The sequence below is a fragment of the Melanostigma gelatinosum genome (genome assembly GCF_949748355.1).
Source record: "Melanostigma gelatinosum genome assembly, chromosome: 22".
In the NCBI taxonomy this organism is placed as follows: domain Eukaryota; kingdom Metazoa; phylum Chordata; class Actinopteri; order Perciformes; family Zoarcidae; genus Melanostigma; species Melanostigma gelatinosum.
The window spans coordinates 15,313,749-15,333,837 of NC_136655.1; the positions used below are offsets into that span (position 1 = coordinate 15,313,749).

The 20,089-nt window shown below is 41.1% G+C and overlaps 1 protein-coding gene across 1 annotated transcript; it reads right to left on the reverse strand.

Moving 5' to 3' along the window:
* Window positions 1-730: 730 nt before the first annotated feature.
* mkrn1 (makorin, ring finger protein, 1) lies at window positions 731-18,163 on the reverse strand. Its single transcript, XM_079294591.1, has 8 exons — window positions 18,067-18,163; window positions 17,203-17,334; window positions 11,494-11,675; window positions 9,500-9,714; window positions 6,111-6,325; window positions 4,197-4,307; window positions 3,670-3,814; window positions 731-2,401 (listed from the first exon to the last, which is right to left on the reverse strand). Exons 1-8 carry the CDS (start codon window positions 18,138-18,140, stop codon window positions 2,189-2,191), a joined length of 1,287 nt encoding a protein of 428 aa, XP_079150717.1. The 5' UTR covers window positions 18,141-18,163; the 3' UTR covers window positions 731-2,188.
* Between the last annotated feature and the right edge of the window lie 1,926 nt (window positions 18,164-20,089).

Below are 20,089 nucleotides of genomic sequence, written 5' to 3' on the forward strand. Positions count from 1 at the left end.
CATCTAATCATTCATACTCAGCAATTTGGATGTCTTACCCAAATTGCACATCAGGACACAACATGGTGTGGAGCCCTCTGATTGAAGGACGACCCTGTTTCACATTGGAGCCACAGGCCCCAATGTGAAAACTGAGAAATCAGTGTGCAAAACACTTTAGATGCGGAATCCAAAACAGTGATTGTAATTCCTGCCTCCCAAGGACTTAAACATCTTTAAAACATATAAAAGGGAGATACCATCCTGTGGAGCTATTTGGCACTGCAGTAATAGCTGCCCAACGCTGGTCATTATATTATGGGTTCAGTCAACATGCATCAAATCAACAATGCCCGAGGTAAGTTCAGTGGAGTCAGTGAAATTTCACTAACATAGACTGAGAGACAAAGAAATTAATAACAATATTGTCTGGATAATGGCTGGAGAAATTTAAACGGTACAGGTTTTCAATTCAGAGAAGCCAGAAATTCAATTTTCCATAAATGAAGTTTAGCTATTTATACACCCGATAGAAAGCGGTGTACATACTGATGCACCCTACATTGACTGTGTGAATGCTTGATTAACTATGTTTTGAGGCATGTGCAGTGCACTCTGTAGTACAAAGTTTAATAAACTGTTTTTGAAAATTGTTACTTCGAAAAGAACATACATGGTAAATACTTGTATACCACTCAAAGCTCACATGTCATGCCGCCGATCTTCTGATACATGCAGTCGCCGTATTCAAATTAGCACTCAAATAGTGCAACAGTCTAAAGTTGATAAACTTTAATTTCAAGTTAAGATGGATGGCTGTGGAACATAGAAAACACACATTTCAGTACAAACATATGCATTCAAATGGAGTTTAACAGGTTGAGATCAGGAGTCAGTGGATAAGCGTCTCAGCAGCGAAGAAACAGAGCAGGACACTTCACACTGGTGTTGTGGGGAATGGAAAGTCTCTCAGCTCCGTGATTCTCTGCACTGCTGAAGAGTTATTAGAGTCGACTCTTGAGGAAGGACTTGGTACCTAGATGCTCAGAAAATTTAAAATGAAGTTCTTTATTTTGTCTATTTGACCGCTGTGTGGAGCCAATTGGCCCATACTTTAGTTGGATCACAGAAAAACAAAAGTATTTTGAAAACCCAATATAAAATGTCACTAAAATTGCACAATAAATTCATTATTCATTCTAAGGGCAGAACGTTTCATAGACTAGTCCGTGTGTGAGGAGAAAGAGAGGAGGGAGAAGAGGAAGGTGAGGGCCACTGAGCAGGTCTTCCCATAGCCCAGATCCACATATAATGTGTTACTGAAGAACGAGACTGCTTCACTGTCCAAGCGGAAGACATGTAAAGGAGAGTACAATGCTGTGTAGTATAGCTTCCAGCCACAAGTGGCAGAATTGAGCAGCTCAAATTTTGTGGGCCCAAATCTGTGTGCTTGAGTAATTTTCCACTGAAAAAGAAAAGATTTTACATTTCTTCCAGAACTTATGTTATGTCACGAAAATGTCTGAGTATTCTATTCGGGATAAGGGGTCACCCTGCTTTAAACAGCCACAACAAGCGCTTGAGTTCCAATGTCTGGGATGGACAGTGTGCGTTTCATTATAATCTAAATGCCTCACAACAGACTTTTTCACCTTGAAAAAAGGGACACAGTAAATACTTTTCAGTACAACATGACATGGTGAATGTATTTAACATCAGCACAATATATTGGCTATCAGCAGCTTTAATAAAGAAAAAAAAAAGCATATGTAAAATCTTACAACATGCCCATCACGATTACAGTAAATGGTGCCGAGTAAGTAAGAGTGCATCCTCAGAGTCTCAGAAGTACATATTAACACCTGGGTAGATGATTAACAAGTCAAACCCACACCCACAAATAAACTTGACAATGTTTATTAGCAATATTTGAAGAAAGTTATAATTTGTTATATCTTATATTGAGTTATTTTTGTCATTTTTTCCCTTTTAACATGAATTGCACAAGATAGACCCAAGAGGATAGTAGTCTAGAAAATGTTTAGCACGAGCACTTGTTGGACTTTTTTTTTTTTTCTTTTAAAAGTTCATTTATTAATGGCCTGCTATAAAGCACTGCCACAATACAGGGGGTGGGGAAAAAGCTACTGTCCATCACTCGCACAAGACAGTCCATTCTAGTGTCTAGTACACGGGGGGGGGGGGGCTGCTATAGGTAAATCTCATAGAAATCGTCCAGCTCCTCGTGAAACAAGTCCCACTCGTCCTCTGAATCTGTCACCTCATCGTCTGTTCCTGCGGCGAGGAGCATGAGGAGCATCTCGCTCAGCTCAAACGTCACCATCTCCTCGTCCTCGTTGTCAAAGGAGTCGGTGCTTTCCCGTTCGTCGAAGATGTCCCACAGCGGCGTTCGTCTTGAGTTCTGGGAGGAAGGGGGAAAGAGTTTTATTCTCAACGAAGAACGTGTTCTGAGGACAATAAAAGTTTGGAAAGTATGGAAGCACATTTCTACAAAAAAAAAAAAAAAAAAGTAAGAGGAAATGTTATGAATGACAAAAATGATGATACCAATTTCAGACTTAAAGGTTCAGTGTGTAGGATTTAGTGGCATTTATACGTGAGGTTGCAGATTGCAAACCAACTGAATACTCCTTCGCTCACTCCTGCCTTCCAAGAATGTGAGCCGCAGAAAGCAAAAACATGGTTACGTTAGCATTACGTTTTGCACGCGGTGGCTGATATTTACCAAATTTGTCAGAGTACTACGGTGGCCTTCAGGTAGCGTAAATACACGAAAAGGCTCTCTCTAAAGCCAGTGCTTGGTTTGTCCATTCTAGGCTACTGTAGAAACATGGTGGTACAACACAGCAGACTCCGTTAAGAGGACTCGCTCCCTATGTAGGTATGAAGGTCTCATCTCTAAACAAACGAAAATATCTTTCTCAGTTTCAAGCGCTTATACACTAATGAAAACATAGCTATGAGTACTATATTCCATTTCAGCTAATAGATCCCCCCCCAATAAACCTTGCCCTTTGATAAGTCAAAATCGTAATATAAATCAAATTTTTCTAATAATCAAAATAATGCTCGACTTTCTCATTGTTTTCCATTAAGACACTGAAAAAAAAATTTTGTTTGATTTAATTCACCAACTCAACATTTTTATTTACTAGCTCATTATTTTGATAATCATAATCTAGATTTAAATATCACAAAATATTGACCACATAAATCAATATTTTTATTCAGTATTTCATCATTTTGACATCGTTAACTTTTCAGTTTCTTCTGTCACTAATGGCTTTTATATCCAAATCACTCCCGCCACACTTGGGATGGGCAATTGTCAAAACATTTTGGCCCTGGAAATTCAATGATACAAATGAAGAAAAAAAGTATAATGGACATGATAGCATTTAAACTGACACATCTATTCAGCATTTATCAGTTCATTTTGTTGTCCCGAGTCAAAAGTATTCACTCTACAAAAGCCACATTGAACCTTTTAAGTGAGTTTAAATATTTCAGGTCACATATTCTTACACTTTCTATTTTCCACATCCAGCAGAGGTGAGAAGGTGTTGCCGTCAGTTGCTTTTGACAAACGGTGACAATCTTGGTAGCACTTCAGTATTTTTATGAGTACTTGCCAATGACAGGATTTGAGGAGGTAGTGTGATCTCTTACCCGATTCCTGCTGTTGGATCCGGTCTGTCTTCGCTGGGGTTGCGCTTCCTCCAGCCGTCCATCAGGAAAGACGTGCTTATAGAAGCAATTTGAGCCAAAAGGACACGTTCCACGACCCTCGTCAAAGTATCGACACGGTTTACTCCTGGAGAAGACAAAAGGAGCAAAAGTACAGCAAGTTCAACGATTGTCTCAGTGATTCAGAGCACAAAACCAGAGGCATCAAACACCATTGATCTTTGGAAGACAGATGTTTTCTCAGTGGAGCTTTTACAGAATTTTCTTTTACACACTGGATCATCCGCCCACTCCCGCAGAATCACCATCCAAGATTGAAAATAAGCCGGACTGAAAATATTAAATGCCTTTAAAAAAAGAAACAAAAACTCAGCTTAAGCATTAGTGAAAACTAAAGAAGCAGAAAAACAGATTGTGTCCCTGTTTCTTTGACCAGCTGGTAGAAATAAGTCCAGCAGAGATACAGCTTTTAAGCAAGTTTTCCTCAGCATAGGAAATGATCTGTGTACCCCATGCCATCCTTGTATTTCTGGATGAGTTTCTGCTTGTCCTCCTTATCATCCACCCAGTACTCGCTTGGGATGACAAAGTTGGATGTGATCCGACACTCTGGGCAAGACCTGCGAAGAAAAAAAAACAAGTGATGGAAACAGTCTGTTGAAGATTAGTTGTGTGGTCACTGGGATTGGGCCTGTGTGGCATCATGACCCAGAACATTTAATTAAGAACACAACCTGTTGACCTTATTGTATGTTATTATCATTAATAACAATGTAAGGGATTCATTTCTAGCTGCAGAGCTCCTGGCTTGGGCCCACCTCTCTCATCAGACCCTTTTCTTTCTGAGCTTGGAGAAGGACGTGGCATTTGAAATTGTGTACGCTAGAGCTACAAACATTCCCAAAGTGAGTTTTTTCGTTGGTTCACAAATGCTTATATACAACGACAGGCTTGGAAATTATTTCTGGTCATGCATTCACAAAATAAAAATCTTACCAATCCGTATTTGAGCCTTAAATGTACCTCAGTGAGAGGTGAATTCTACATTTTTAAAAAGGATTGTGTATTCAAGTAAACAATCCATGCCCTTTTTTCAGATACTCTAGTGGCATTACTTGTTCAAACTTGCCAAATTCTATAACTGAAATATCATCAGCTCAATACAGCTGATGTAACTGTTTGATAACAGTAATGAAATTATTGACAATAGCTTAATCAATGGCAATACTGAAGAGTTGAGTTTTGTTTTTTGTTCTATATTTTTTGTCTTATGCTGTGTTCACACCAAACACGATGCAAATTTTTCTCATGACTAGATGGCATGAAAAAGTCAATGCAAAGACGCGAATGGACGCGAGTGTGTCGAAATTATTCAACTCGGGCGAGAAATTCTCGTTACACTGTGTTGCTAAAGCCTATCAGCGTTGAGATTCTCCTCCAGTCATCACTGAGGTGCTGCTGCTGTTGAATCAAACTGTGGAGGAAAAGAAATATTGTAGCCGTAGGTGTTCACCCAGAGCTCTACGATGCCTGATATTAGTAGAGACCGGACGAAACCATGTGTATAAATGTGTGTGTGTAGCTGCCGTATTTACGCCTAGACGACATTATATTGAGTGTTGATGGAATGGAGCTGCTACAATGTTAGCAAAGCCTAGCTACATCGATCCGAGCTCCATTGAGAAAACAAGCATTTTAAAATGATTTGCTTGTTGTCTTTCGGAGAAAACAAAAAAAACATGAATTCAGACTTTTTACAAATTGCCATTATTATGTTGTTATTTTGGCATCCCTTTATTGTCCGTTTATTGTTAAATCACAGCAAAATTGTTTATTTTGGGTTCATACAGCTGTAGTAAACTAGCTGTAGTAAGCCAGCCGACGTGTGGTTTGCTAGATACAGTGAATACTCTTCGATGAAATCCACGGAGCGCCTCAGGATGATGTTATGAACCCAGACAAGACTGCTGTTAGTTTCCCAAGATATCTGGAACTTCCACAACAAATGTACAAAGCAGCAATAGTGGTTACTTCTTCCATGGTTGATGCCGGAAACAAATGGCTTGGTTGATAATGGTTTCCATGGAGATAAGCCATGCAAATAAACACAAATGATCCAACGAGTAACACAAAGCGAATGTGTGCATTGCGTTTGGTGTGAACGCAGCATTAAGCTTCTCAGTTGTGTGGATGTTCCCTTTCTGTCAACAAGCTGTAGATTAAATACCTTGTGGTCACATATATCTGACAACTTTTTTAGTCATTGGTTTTGATGTTATAATCTCATAAAGATTAAAACATTTGACAATCTCCTGAGAAAATCTACCAGAGATACAGATTTAAGTCATTTAACATCGAGCTATACAAGGATGGAACCAACAGCCACTTCCAAAACCCTATCTTGCCATGCGTTAGTGACTCACTTGATGATTTTGCTCTCAAACTGCTTGGCACTCCTCCACTTGCGAATACACTTTAGACAGTAGCAGTGGCTGCAGTTGGAGAGGATGCCAAAACGGCGGTCGCTTGGGTTGGCCTTCTCAAACACCACTTCCATACACACACCACACATCATGTCTTTGCTGCGTTGGATGGAAAATGAAATCTCCATGTCCTTCTCATGGGCCTCGATGCATGCCTAGGAGAGGGAACAGTTAAACCAACACACCACAACCATTTCTCCAGTGATCCATTAAACTGTGGTCCTTACCTAATGGAGCAGAATAACTGCAGTATCTACCAGCTGAGACAATACCAAGGTATTCACTCGTGTCTCATGTGAAATTCCTGAGCTGTGGTTGACAAGAGTAGCAGCCACTCATTGATTTAAAATGAGACCACTGCACTGGAGCAGCTGTAGTCCTGGCTCAAGCTTTGCTCCAATGCAACACAATGTCCTCCATTAACAGAATGCAATGGCTAATCAAATACGTGCAAGCTCTCATTCCCAGTACATGACTTTGTAATGGGAAATCTCCAGACGTTAAGCTGTTATAAATTGCTGTGTTTTAGTGTTTGATAAACCCTTCAAACTGAGGGATGTATTACTCAAACTGGACTTCCTTGATCATATTTCATTGTCTCACCTGATGGGGCTGACACTTTTTGAAAACGTTTCAAACATGGGGGTTTATAGATTGATGCATGCGATGTAGACCCAAAGTTTACAAGAGTGAGTTCCACTTGAACACACTTCTATAGCAACATGTGCTGAGGTTAGCACAATAATCAGATTGGTGTGCAAGTCAGTCGTACTAGGGAGGGTGCAAATTAAACGACGGCGCTTAAAGGCCTACGCTACAACATCAACAGAGAGAAAGAGTTGTGTGGGACGAGGGCGGTGCGTCGGAATGACTCCTTAAAAATAGGTTTTCAATCCACACAAATATATATCATGTATAAATGTGAACAAAATCCAGTTAAAAAAACATGATACAGAAATAGTTCTTGTTTAATTAAATGTAATAGAAATCTGCAAATATATGGATAAAAGGATTTGAAATTTCATATTTATAAAACATTTAGATGTTCTTACATATACAAACTGGTGAACCTGCATTTACAAACCGCTTATCATGTGTGAAATCCAATGCATTTGTGTGTTGTTTTTAGACTCCCCTGACATCACTCTTTTCACAAAAGCATTTTTTTCAACGGGGAATTATTTGTAGCCAATCAGATGTCTCTTCCATTTTTAACCAATCACACTTGTGCCCCCAAGGGGGTATATACTTACATCCCTAGTACGACAGGGTGGGAACCTGGGAACAGGGTGGGAAGGAATATCCTCGAAACAGCCCAGATGGCTAGCGACTGCGAAATAGCCCAAACATCACAAGTGTTGAAACGACAAAACACGGACAGATTAGATCTCATCTGTCCATGTTTTGTCGTTTTAACACTTGTGAAAGAATCCAAACGAAGTGCCACAGCAACGTATTGGAGAAAAGACCATCATCTGGCAAACAAACATACAGCTATGCTCATGTTAGCCAACGGTCGCTAATGATGGAGAGACAGCCGATGCAATTGCTGATAGTGGCAGGCAAGTGGCACAGCAGTGGTACAGCCTGTGAAAGTGTTTACACGCTTCGCTCAGCTGGCATTTTACTAATAAATCAAACTTATACACTAGACTTGCATTGACGGCGCGCGGGCTGTCGCCGACCGGCCTGCGGGACATCAATGGGAAATTAGGAATAAACCGTAAACAAGTGTACATCATGAACAAAATACAGCTGCATTGCTTTTATTTTGAAGGAGACTCTTTATTTCCTCAATTTACGTACGTTAGTAATGTGTACTGAGCTTATGGAAGATGTGAGTAAGCTCTTAGCCCTCAAAAATGTCAGCCTATGTTAAACAAAAGAAAGACTGACACGGAGTGTAGAGTTTTTAACAAAACATGGACTTCTAAGTATTTATTTACTGAAGTCAAAGGTAAAGCCGTGTGCTTAGTTTGTGGATAACAGATCACAATGTTTAAGGATTACAATTTGAAATATGATTCTCATTTAGCAGAAACATGATCCCTGTCAGTAGTCTACGATTATATATATGGATATTACATATGTATATTTTTGGGGTCATTATTCCTGCTGCAGATGTTTAAGGTGGAGCTCATTTTAACTTCTTTATACTCTGTTGTTCAGTTTGGGTAGTTAGGAAAGGTTTGAAAAACGATAATGTGCAAAGTAACTAAAGCTGCCAGACAAATGTAGTGGAGTAAAAAGTCGAGTTTCCCTCTAAGATGTAGTGGAAGTACAACGATGAATAAAATGGAAATACTTACCGGTAAGTAAAAATTCCAGCTACTTTACTCAACTACAGTACTTAAGTAAATATACTTAGTTACATTCCACCACTGATCATAATATTTACTCTTGTCAAAACCATACAACATACTGCTTTTTATAAAGAGGTGAAATAATGCAGAGCAGGATTGAGTTCAGTCTATTGGTCTGGCCCTCCACAACAGTCCCCGTTTCTCATGTGGCCCCTTGGGAAAAATAATTGCCTTGTCTTCTGACAAAATAGTTAATTGTAACATTGACACTGCAAGCCAAGGCATTTATGCTTTATGACAACTTTAAGTAAGTAGGTTAGCTACTTGCTAAGCTAATGTGAAATCGTAACATAAAGACGGGTGCCAGCTGTACTCCAACAGCATAGACGTCACCATCAGTACAGTTGCTGTATCCCTTTGTTTGTATTCTTTTCATGATCATGAGCGCGCACATGATCTTTCTGCCCACGTTTGTTTGTTTCAACACTAAGCCCAAGACAAATGTTGGACCGAAGCTAAAGACCGGCTCGCTAACCTACCCACAACAGTATGGCTGACAGCAGAGATATCGTGAGCCAAAATAGCTTTCATGTTGGCGCCAAGGGAAGATATCCAGGGTATTAAGTTTAAAAACACTCATATAGTGGGATATTTGTGTGATTTAAAGCAGCTGTCTATGCAGAGTACGCTTTACTGAAAGTACCACTCCCTCTACTAGCAAGTGACTCGGCCAAATACACACAGTCGCTAAACTCTGACGCCATTGAATTCATTATCAAATCTAGCAAAGAGGCCCGAAACAAAACATTTCCGTAACAGCTTCTCATTTTAAGACAGTACTGACCGTTGCTTCCACTGGTTAAAATGGCAAATGACATTTAAACCAGTGAAAGAGACAAGTCGCCAGCATATCAGCTGTAACAAATTTGCTTTATTATCCACCTCTCGTAAATCCAGAATATTACAGGAAATGTGGGATAGTAAATGCACAGCCCGGTATGGTTAGGTTACTTGTGTAACCCCTACCTTAGTGTGCGCAGAGCGCTGGGCGTTGTCGGTGGGGTGGAGCACCTGGAGGCCGCACATGTCACACACGTCGCCGTGGAGATAGGCACAGTTGATTCCGTAGCGGCACTCTCCAACGGCTGCGTACGGACAGAGCTGCTTCCTCAGCTCTTTGTTGTCCTGCGATGCCTCTCTGTCAAACTCCTCGATGAGAGGGACAGACCTCTCAGGCTCAGCTGTACATGGAAATATGTTTACATTTATTTCGTGTCACAAAACTAAAACTCATCATGCTGCCACTAATGCCTTCTTTTGTAAATGAGCCCTCAACTTAAGCAACCTTTAAACTTGAACTTAACGGGTAACTCTTCAGCCCTATTTTCCATGTTTTTGTACCCGACTGTATAATGCGAACAATATTTTTTTTTTTTTAAATTGGTCCAGTATAGAGGGTGTAGGAGCCATTAGTTAGGTCTGGGTATTATAAATGTATATTGGGAGCCTACCTCAGGTTGACCACGGGTGGCAGTGTGGGTTAGTGTGGCAGGTAATTAATATATGGGGCAGAGGTGCAACAGACAGGTGATGATGCATGGGTGACGGGGAGATTGCGCGTTTTTTACCGCAAGCCAGACACACCAGAGGGAGACCAGGCAGCTAAGTGATATCAAGTTATATTGTCAATTGTGAACTCTAATTAAATGGGAACCTCACCCAAAGATACGCAAAGCCTGGAATCTTTATGTCGCAGAGAGTATGAACAAACGATCTTCTCCCGCACCCAGCCGAGCGCCTAGTTACAGGAATCAGTCACTGTAAGCGGCAGCAGTGAAACGAGCTGCGAGAGCAATTACGCAGCGCAAATGTAACGCTACTTCCACCATAATGCCTTGTTTTTGCCATTGACAGGCTCCGATTGTTATCTTAAGTGTCTGACAGCATTATGTGAAGAACCCTATGGAGAAATATAACTTACATTTTGCTCGATCCCTGCTGTTATTGGTAAACGTCTCGCTCAAGGAGAAGTCTCGTTGTGAAATCTGAATATGGAGCAGCAAACCTCGGTGGTCATAGGGTCACAGCACCCACAGGAACACCAGCAGTCTCCTGAGCTTCCCCCTCCTCTGCCTGTTGCACTTTTAGTGGACGTAAACGACGATGTCAAATTGTCCCAATATGATCACATTCTTTGCAGCATGTTTAGCGGCTGCCGTCTGACTAATAGACAACAATTTCTAAAATTGGTACAGTATGCAGTCAGACACAAAAACGTGTAAATAGGGTCTAGGTCTAAGTTACCTTTCAACAAAATCATATGCTCTGCATTTTCAGACCTCATGACAGTGGATGAACCCGTTAACACACACACTGCATCATTAGAGTCATTCACAGCTGTTGCTCAGTTGACTGCTACAGACTAAACAAACCGAGAAGCAATAACATCACTAGGAAGGCAAATAATATCCTTTTCAGGTGGTCATGTTTCACTCTTTTGGCCCACATCAGAGTCTGAATGAAAGAGTTCAGACAAGCATAAATGAACTAAGCCAAATGGAGAAAAGCGCCAGAGGTTGTTTGAATTGCAACAAAAAAAAAATGTACGTTAACTCCAAAAGGACCAACTGTCGTCACCAAGTTGAGTGTCAGAAATTTGAAGGACAAAATAAAGGAGACTCCATAAGGAGTGTACATTCTATGATTCATTGATTGATTTCCATCACACTTCCATCTAGGCTATATGTCCACGAAGACCCCAGAAAGTTCAAAATTAAACTGAAGGCTTTCAACTATTATTATTATTATTATTATTATCATTATAATAATCGATACTTAATAAATTCACAACTCTTGTGTAACCCGATTGGCTGCATGCAGCTGTCAATTATGTCCATTGGAACATGACAAATGTGGGGGCGGTTGTGTCTCAATGTCACACGTGCGCCAGTGTTGATTTATCACATTTATTATTGGAGGTGTGAGCATCAATATGACACATGACAATGCTAGTAACTCACCCCGTCCACAGTACGGCTGTCCTGGAACAAACTCCGTAGCGTTGACCCAGTCTTGTGCCCCTGAACCGGGTGTTGACCCACTGGGTTCTGGGTCTGACGAGCCAGCCAGCGAGACAGAGGGCAGCGGCAGCGTCTGTGGGGTTGGCAACTCCTCGTTCTTTGCTGGTTTACAGTGATCAAACCTGAGGAGGCACACGGGACCAGGATTGTTACAGTTCACATGTAACAACAGCACTAATGCAGGGAAGATAGAACCAGAGCGCTATAAGGGACGAGCTGAAATACAAACAGTGAAAACCCAAGTTGATAACGCAATCCAGGATTGTAACATTACTGACCCTACTGAGCTGCTACTTACAAGGGGGCACAAAGCAAACTTCTACCATCAATACAAAGTTCATAAGAGTATAAAGAAGTCAAAGTTTTTCAGAAGCAAATAACTCCTTCAAGTCCAAAGTGACTCATTACCAAAAGTAGTTTCCCATTAATCAAGGACGTTGCCCATATTTAATGCTGCGTCTCTGGATGACACTGTATCTCCACTTCAAGACAGCATTTATATTTCTACTACTTGTTACAATTAACCATGGCACTAGGTAGGGCTGGGCGGTATACCGGCTTCAATTTCCCGTACGATCTGAATTTTTCATATACAGTCATACACAGCAGAAACAACTTCTGTTGCTCTTCAACAGGCAGCAAAATATGTTGTTTGCTGCTAGGAGTGCTACGGACGGAGCTAGTCTTACCGACAGGGACCCCTACTAATGGTTTACTTTATAACAATTAACAACCCACAACTAATGCACTTTAACAGGGCAAAACACCACGACTCAACAGTATCTGACAGATAAACAATTTGTAGCACTAATAATTGTACATTTATAAAATTTCTCCGCCGAACTGCATGCTGGGTAAAGCTCGCTGACAGTGCTAACAGCTGAGAGAGGCTCTGTCGCGGCAGTAACATTACATTAAAGAAAAGAGCGATGCAGGATGAACAAAGACTGAACAATAAAGGTATTTTGGTCAGACACATATGCAACGCTGATTACCGTAATATTTGTTGTAAATGTACATAGACGGTGACAAGAAGCTATCGGCTACATGTAGCGGCTTCTTCTTCTTCTTTAAATTCCATTGGCAGATGGCAACCAACTTGCATAGTGCATACCGCCACCTACTGTACCGGAGTGTGCATTTTCTTCACAGTTCTGATAATTTATATCATATCATATAATATATATATATATATATATATACACATATACACACTTGTGACCTCATGATCATATCGGCTTCTCGTCAAACTAGGCTAAGGCTACTCGCGGGTATGTTATGGGTGAGCTTGGGGGTGTTCATGTTAATCACATAATAATCACATTTGCTTTGAAAAGTTGGGGGTGTCTGTCTGAAAGGTGCTTTGCCATGTTTGACGTGTTGCCTCCCTTGGTCGGTGTGGCTTTGAAACACGTTTTGCAGACGGGTCGTTGTATGTTAGTGGGCTTTCCTTCACGGTCTGCAATGTCGCCAAAGTACTTCCAGATTTCACTTTCACATTTCACATCTTTTTTTCCAACAAGCCGATTGTTAGTGTCTTGTTGCTGCCTTGGTTGGGCAACTCAGGTTTGCAAATCCAGCATAGCTCCAAACACCAAGACGCTCAGTCGCAAATAAAACGCATTCTTAGCCATACAATTTGCAACGCTTCTCAGATACTGTTAGCCAGGAATAACGTTCGCACAGATCTTTTTCCTGGCTGGGTCAGGGCTGCTAGCTGTGGGGTTGGCCAACCCTGTCTTACAATGTCCAGCTTTTCTTCAAATGTCCTTCTCCAGAAAGCAGTTGCCAGTAAATCCACCACCAAATCAGTTTCTCCTCCTTGAGCCATTGAGTGTTAAAAAAAATCCTCTGACTACTTCAAAGTTCTGCTAGCTAGTTTCACAAGAGTCAAGCTAGCCCACTGACCAATCAAGCTGCACATTAATGCTGACGTACTTGTAGGCCAGCTAGAAGACTCTGGCAAGTCAAAGAATACGCCTAACATGTCAAACTAAAAATCTGATTGATTGAAGACTATGACAATCAACAATATCGTCCCCATTCACTTAAACTGCAAAGAGATTCACTTGTAATTCTGCAGGCCTCTGCAGGCGCGAAATCTGATTGGATAATAAGATAATTACCGTTACAGGATCGTAACAATATCAAAATACTAGTGCTGGGCTCTGAAAACCGGATGTTCGTCTGAAGAAACCGGATGTTGTCTCACGTTAATCGTTATGCTAATTTTCAAAGCCCTTCGCTCGTTCCCAATCTGCGCACCTTGAGAACATTCCTCAGACCGAAATCTTCCACAATACTAACCGGCTGCAGTTTGTATCCACTTCTCTGTAATCTGTTAGCTTGTCTTGCTTTTGTTTATCTAAACTTCTCCCACACGCTGCATCAACGTAATCTGCCAAAGCCTCCCTCCACCACTGCCAGTGAGCAACGGACTTTCAAAATAAATAAAACATTTTTAAAAGCGTAAACGCATTATAAAATAATTGTCGGCGTCAATTAATGAATGCGTTAACTTGCCCAGCACTACAACATACATATTGTCATGTTTTTAAATAAACATATATTTAAAAACACGCTAATAAAGAGTTGCAGTTAAGTGCAACTCTTTATTAGCATAACTTCCTCATGCAGGTTACTGTCAAGGTACAGACTACAGGTTCCATGCTTCACCTACTTTCCCCTGGGTCCTAAATCCCTCCAGGTACAGCTTCTTATCACCCTCTATGTACCAACATACATTTATAACAAATACCACACATATTACGGTAATCAGCGTTGCATATGTGTCTGACGAAAATACCAAAAAAAAGCAAAAAAAGAAATGATTAATTAAAATTATTTGTTTAGAGTTTTGTTTGTAATATGTATAATAACCATATAATTGAGTTATCGCTACTGAGAATTTAACAAACATAAAAAACATGACGTAGATAGGTTTGCAGTTTTCAAGGTTTATATTTCAACTACACGTCAAAATAAAGTTGTGAACACTGGCTGAATATCCATCATCAGAATCATAACTATTATAACTGCTACTGTGTAAAGGGAATACTGCTGTTAAAAATAACCTTATTTGTTTAAAGTGATTGCAAACGAAATGTTATTGCACTTTTGTTCATATAGCAGTACTTTTAAAGTAAAAGTGCGCAATACACTACTTTTGGATTCATTATTGAACTTTGCCATAACAATGCGATTAATCGCAAAAAATATCATCCGATTATTATTATTTTATTTTTTTATTTTTTAAATTGCAATTAAATGTTTTACTCGTTGCCCAGCACTAATATATACACACAAACACATACTGGAGGTTGTATTGACTGGAATTATGGTGTTCTCAAGCTTTACTTAGTAAAACTGATTATTAGTTGAAGTTATCACAACGACATCACAATGTGTTCAACCTTGTAAGATTTTGTTTTGGGCGAGAAACTTTAATAAATACATAAGATGTTTTACAGCAGTATAGAAAAATATATTTGAGTTGGAATTAGCTCTAAGCAGCTCATAATATATCATTAAAACTACTGATATTGACTAAATATTTTCAAACTATTTCGATAAAAATGCAATCATTTATTTTCTAATCATTTGAATGACTCGCCAACAATGGAGCTCATCGTAGGCCAGGACAGCCTGTGCACACACACAGCCATACAAAAGGAACACCTGCACAATCTCTCATCCATGATGGTGAGCTCAATCAGAACACTGTTAACCAGTCTGTTCCCAGACAGCCACTGGGAGCGTTGGTTGACTGGGAAGAGCGGTGCTGGATCTATGCATACATAAATGAGAGGAGGGTGCTGCAGCAGAATGAACCTGAGGAACCCAGCAAGAGCACTGGAGGGGGTGGCCAGCTCAGGGAAAGAGAGCGGGAGGGAAACGGAGAGCGTTATGCAATTGCCATGCAGGCTAGAATGCACTTTGTCTGGCCATGGGGGCTGCAGGAGAGAGAGAGAGAGACACACAGACAGAGTGAGACAGAGCCCATCACAATAGACAGAGTCAAGGGAATTCAGCCATAATAAACCCCCACAGGGAGAGCTTTTCTCTGGACTCTTAATACAGGGTGCACAGCCCCATGGGAACACAGACATAATGAGAACAACCTCCTCACTGCAGCACCATCACAAGGACGGAGGAATGTGACTTATCAACACAACAACAGAAGCAGCTCAGTGTTATATACACCGAACCAAAGGCTTCCTACAGGCAATAAGCAAGACTATTGAAAGAAAATGATCAAGTATGTGAATAACTAATGTCCCCCTGCTGCTGCTGGGCGGGTCATCCGAGTGCCTCTCTAACTATGGGGATGCTCCTGAAGCCAGACATGGGGCAGACACTGTCTGGGTATATTCAAGCTTGTATACTGGGAGCCTAATCCGCTTCTCAAAAGACCATACCGCTGCATGTTCCAGCACATTTACTACAAATAAAACTGCTCAACATATTTTTAAGGAAGCAAATGGTTGACGTTGATTTCAGTCTAGTATGAAAATTGTTGCGTAATGTTTAATGCGGATTATGTATGGATTTTAAAAAGGTTTTTGTTGAGTGCGGAAATGATTGATAGAGGGAAATCACGTGGCTAATTTTCAAACCGTATTCAATTAATCTGCAGCCAACCTCATGACATGATTTTTATGTATTTCAATAGGATAGTTTAAAGTCTTCAAAACTTAATTTTCATATTGGTCAATCAATAATAATTAATTGCAATGAATAATAATGAATTGCAATAAATAGGTACTCATTTTAATAATTGATTATCAAATCAGTTATTGATTTTTAGATAGACAAGTCATAACTTAAAGCAACAATGCCACAAATGCACTAGTTCCAACCTCTCAAATGTGAATATGTGCTGGTTCCCTAAGTCCTCTATGATAGTAAACTGACCACCTTTGAGTTTTGGACTTTTAGTCAGGTAATAAGTATTTTAAATCGGGATCAAGGAAATTGTGCATTATCCACTTTCTGTCTTTTTATGAACAAAATAAGTAATGATGAAAATGCAGATTAATCGATAATAAAAAAAACACATAATAATCATTAGTTGCAGCCCAGTGGTATGGTCCTTTAAAAACACGTCCGTGTATCATATTCAAACACAGAACAAACTTGTATATTTTAAACAGGATTTTGAGGAAACTAAAAATTAGTCCAAAAGATTTTCCCAAATACAGTGAGCCGAGTGCTCTATGCATGTACTAGAATTGTGTTGAACATACACCACTATCACTCAACGACATTTTTTTATAGTAGACTATTCTATCCAGCAAAGCAATTCTGAAATGCCACAGACAAGTGATTGTGGTTCCTCTTTGGACATACAAGGAGCTGACACAGATACAGACCAACATATTGACATCAGGAAGCAGCAGTCTCAGGTGTCTGATCCACTTGAGACAAGCCCTGCCAGCAAAGTTGCTGTGCTGTCATTTGACTGAGGGCAAGGCCAGTTTTAGAAAGGAAGTTATGATACCGCTTAACTGACAACCAGGAGCACTTTTTTAAGCTGTGGCAGCTGACTTTGACCATGCCAGTTGACTACAAACATGAGCCAAACCTTATTGATTGGATCCACATATGTTACATTTCTAATTTATACTTAGATTTCAGGTGTGATTTTACCTGCAACGGTCCCCAAACACACAGTTTCCCTTCTGAAAGAACTTGCAAATCATATCTTCAGGTTTGCTGCTGGTCAGATCGTGGGAATATCGACAGTTTTCTCCTTCTTTGCATAGACCATGCATGAAATACCTGAAAATACAAAATCGTCGAGTCGAGTAACGTTAAACGATTTCAGGTCATAGGCCTACTGGCGTACACATTTGAACGGAAAACATCTGTTTGTTCATTCAAATCCGTATGTTAAACTTAACTTTACGTTGAAAGCTAACTTTAAACGTTTGACGAACCCGCTAGATCCTAGCGAGACAACTGTGTGTAAATGTCGCCTTTCACTTTCACATTGGCAACGCATTAAAGCTCCTCTTAGCATGGTCACACCAAACATTTGGACTGATAACGCTAGCTAATGTCTGGATGTGGCACCCAGCAGTTGCTATGAATAGTAGGTCATGGTACGCGGAGTAAATTCAAACTCACCAATAAACTAGACTCGCTGGTCTCGTTGACTTGTTTTAAAGTAAAGGAGAACAGCTCACAACGAATGACTGTATCACTCGGTTGTATAACAGTTGGTTTACGTATTCCAACATTTTAGTCTGGCATTAATGCTTGCCGAGTTAGTCGTTGAAAATGTGGCTAGCACGCTGGCCGCTAAGCTAGCACGCCAGTCTACTCTGAGACCATAACACAGTGAACACAACAACACAGTGGAGTACTGAAGCTAGCTAGACAACAGCTGAGCCGAGCCGAAGATGACGCTGTTGTCAGTCGTTAGCCAGCCACCGCGTAACAGCTATTTTGGTGTTGAACGACAGACGATATCACTATCTTTGATATTAAAAGTCATTTTTCATGTCTTACCTGCAGGTTACGTGTTTGGTCCAACCTACTGTTATTGATGAAGCCGCCATAGACGCTGCTGCTGCCTCCGCCATTGCTGTTTATGTTGAGAAGCTACAGCCGGATGTTCCGGAAAGCTCCGCTCCAGCTCGGCTTCTTTCGCATATCTAGGGTTCGAGTCGGGATTTACCGAACAACTCGCGCTCGGTACTGTCCACTACGCCGGGGCAGCAGTGTCCCAATAATAGCGACAAACCAAAAAACACTGACGAACCTCCAGGCTAATGGAAACCAATCAGTGTGAGTGTATTAACACGCGTTACTTTTGTTTCAATACAATTTACTTGTAAATTGCTTATCATTGTGAGATGCTCCACTATTATGCTGTTTGGGGATATTAGGCCTACCCTGGTTTGGAAATTTAAAACAAAATATCAAAGAATTTCTAAACATTGTTTGGTTAAACTATCAATTTCATCTAAGTTAACTGTGGACATTCAATTCTCGGTGGACATAACAGTTATGTATATTGGTTTTGGGAGAGAATTCTTGCCCCCAGTGGAGATATAATTTCTACAATTGTAAAACTCTACAAAGTAGCCTAATTCAGAAAATGCAAACTGTAATATGTCTTATTCATTGAGCCAGAAAATAACAGCTTAATCTTTATTGCTCTGTGCCTTTGTTCCTGAATAGGAGAGAGAACAACAGAAAGTTGTGATTAGCAAAGCATGATTGGTGTTTGGTGTTTGCCTTCTTCATGCCAATATACCACCAGCACCAGACACCACTATATCTATTTCACTGTGAACAAATATTATCAGTCGCTTCCCCTTTCCTTACTTCCTCCTTATGTACATTCAGTTGAGGGGTCAGCTGTTCTTTACCACCAAAGGATTTCTGCTTAATTTTGCTGAGGTGCAACCTAAAGAAAACATGCTGTCTTGGCTTGAAATATTTCATACACACAAATGTATTATGTAATAGTGTCATAGAATGTGGGCTATTTTTAGAAGTTCAAGGAAACCTAAATTAATTTAAGTTGGAAATCAGAGTTTAAGGGGTCAAGTTTCCAATAGGCTATTGCGTTTTGGTCTAATTCAAAGCAGTCCCCCCCCCCCCCCCCCCCCCCCCCCCCCCCCCCCCCTTGGCAGGTCTGCAGCTTTCAGGTCTGGGGACAGGGATGAGCTCAGGAGAGTCCAGCGCGACCTGAAGGTGAAGCCCAGGGAGGAGGAAGCTGGAGGCCAAACTCCAACAGAACAACGTGAGGGAGGTGTGGACCGGGATGAAGCAGATAACTGGCTTCAAGGTTGGAGGGAGACAACCAGGAGGCTCCCTGGTGAGGGCAAACTATCTAAACTGTTTCTTCAATAGGTTTAGTTCACAGCCCTCATGACAGCCCTCATCTGTCTTCTCCACACACTACACCTCACAAACACCTCGGCTGCCTCCCCCCCTCCCCCTCTGTCCCCCCTGGTGAGCTGCATGGACACAGAGCCCTCTCCTTCAAAGGGCTCTTCCACCACTGACACCATGACACCATGACCTCTCTGTGACGACTTGTCAGGTTAGGAGACAGCTGGGGAGACTCCACCAAGGCAAGGCTGTGGGACCTGATGGCATCAGCCCCAGGGTCCTCAAGACCTGCGCCATCTGATGTCCTGCAACAACTCTACAACCTGAGCCTGAAGCAGGAGGAAGTCCCGGTGCTGTGGAAGACATCGTGCCTGGTCCCTGTACCAAGGAAGACGACTCCATCTGGCCTCAACGACTACCGACCAGTTGCCCTCACATCACATGTGATGAAGGTGCTCCACAGGGAACTGATCTGTCTCCCTTCCTGTTCACCTTGTACACCACTGACTTCCAGTACAACTCGGGGTCATGCCATCTGCAGAAGTTCTCTGATGACTCTGCAGTGGTCGGGTGTATAAGAGAGATGGTGAGAGATGGTGGTCGACTTCAGGAGGAAGACGACGGCTCCACAACCGCTGAGAGTTATGGGAGAGGATGTGGACATGGTGGAGGAGTACAAGTTCCTGGG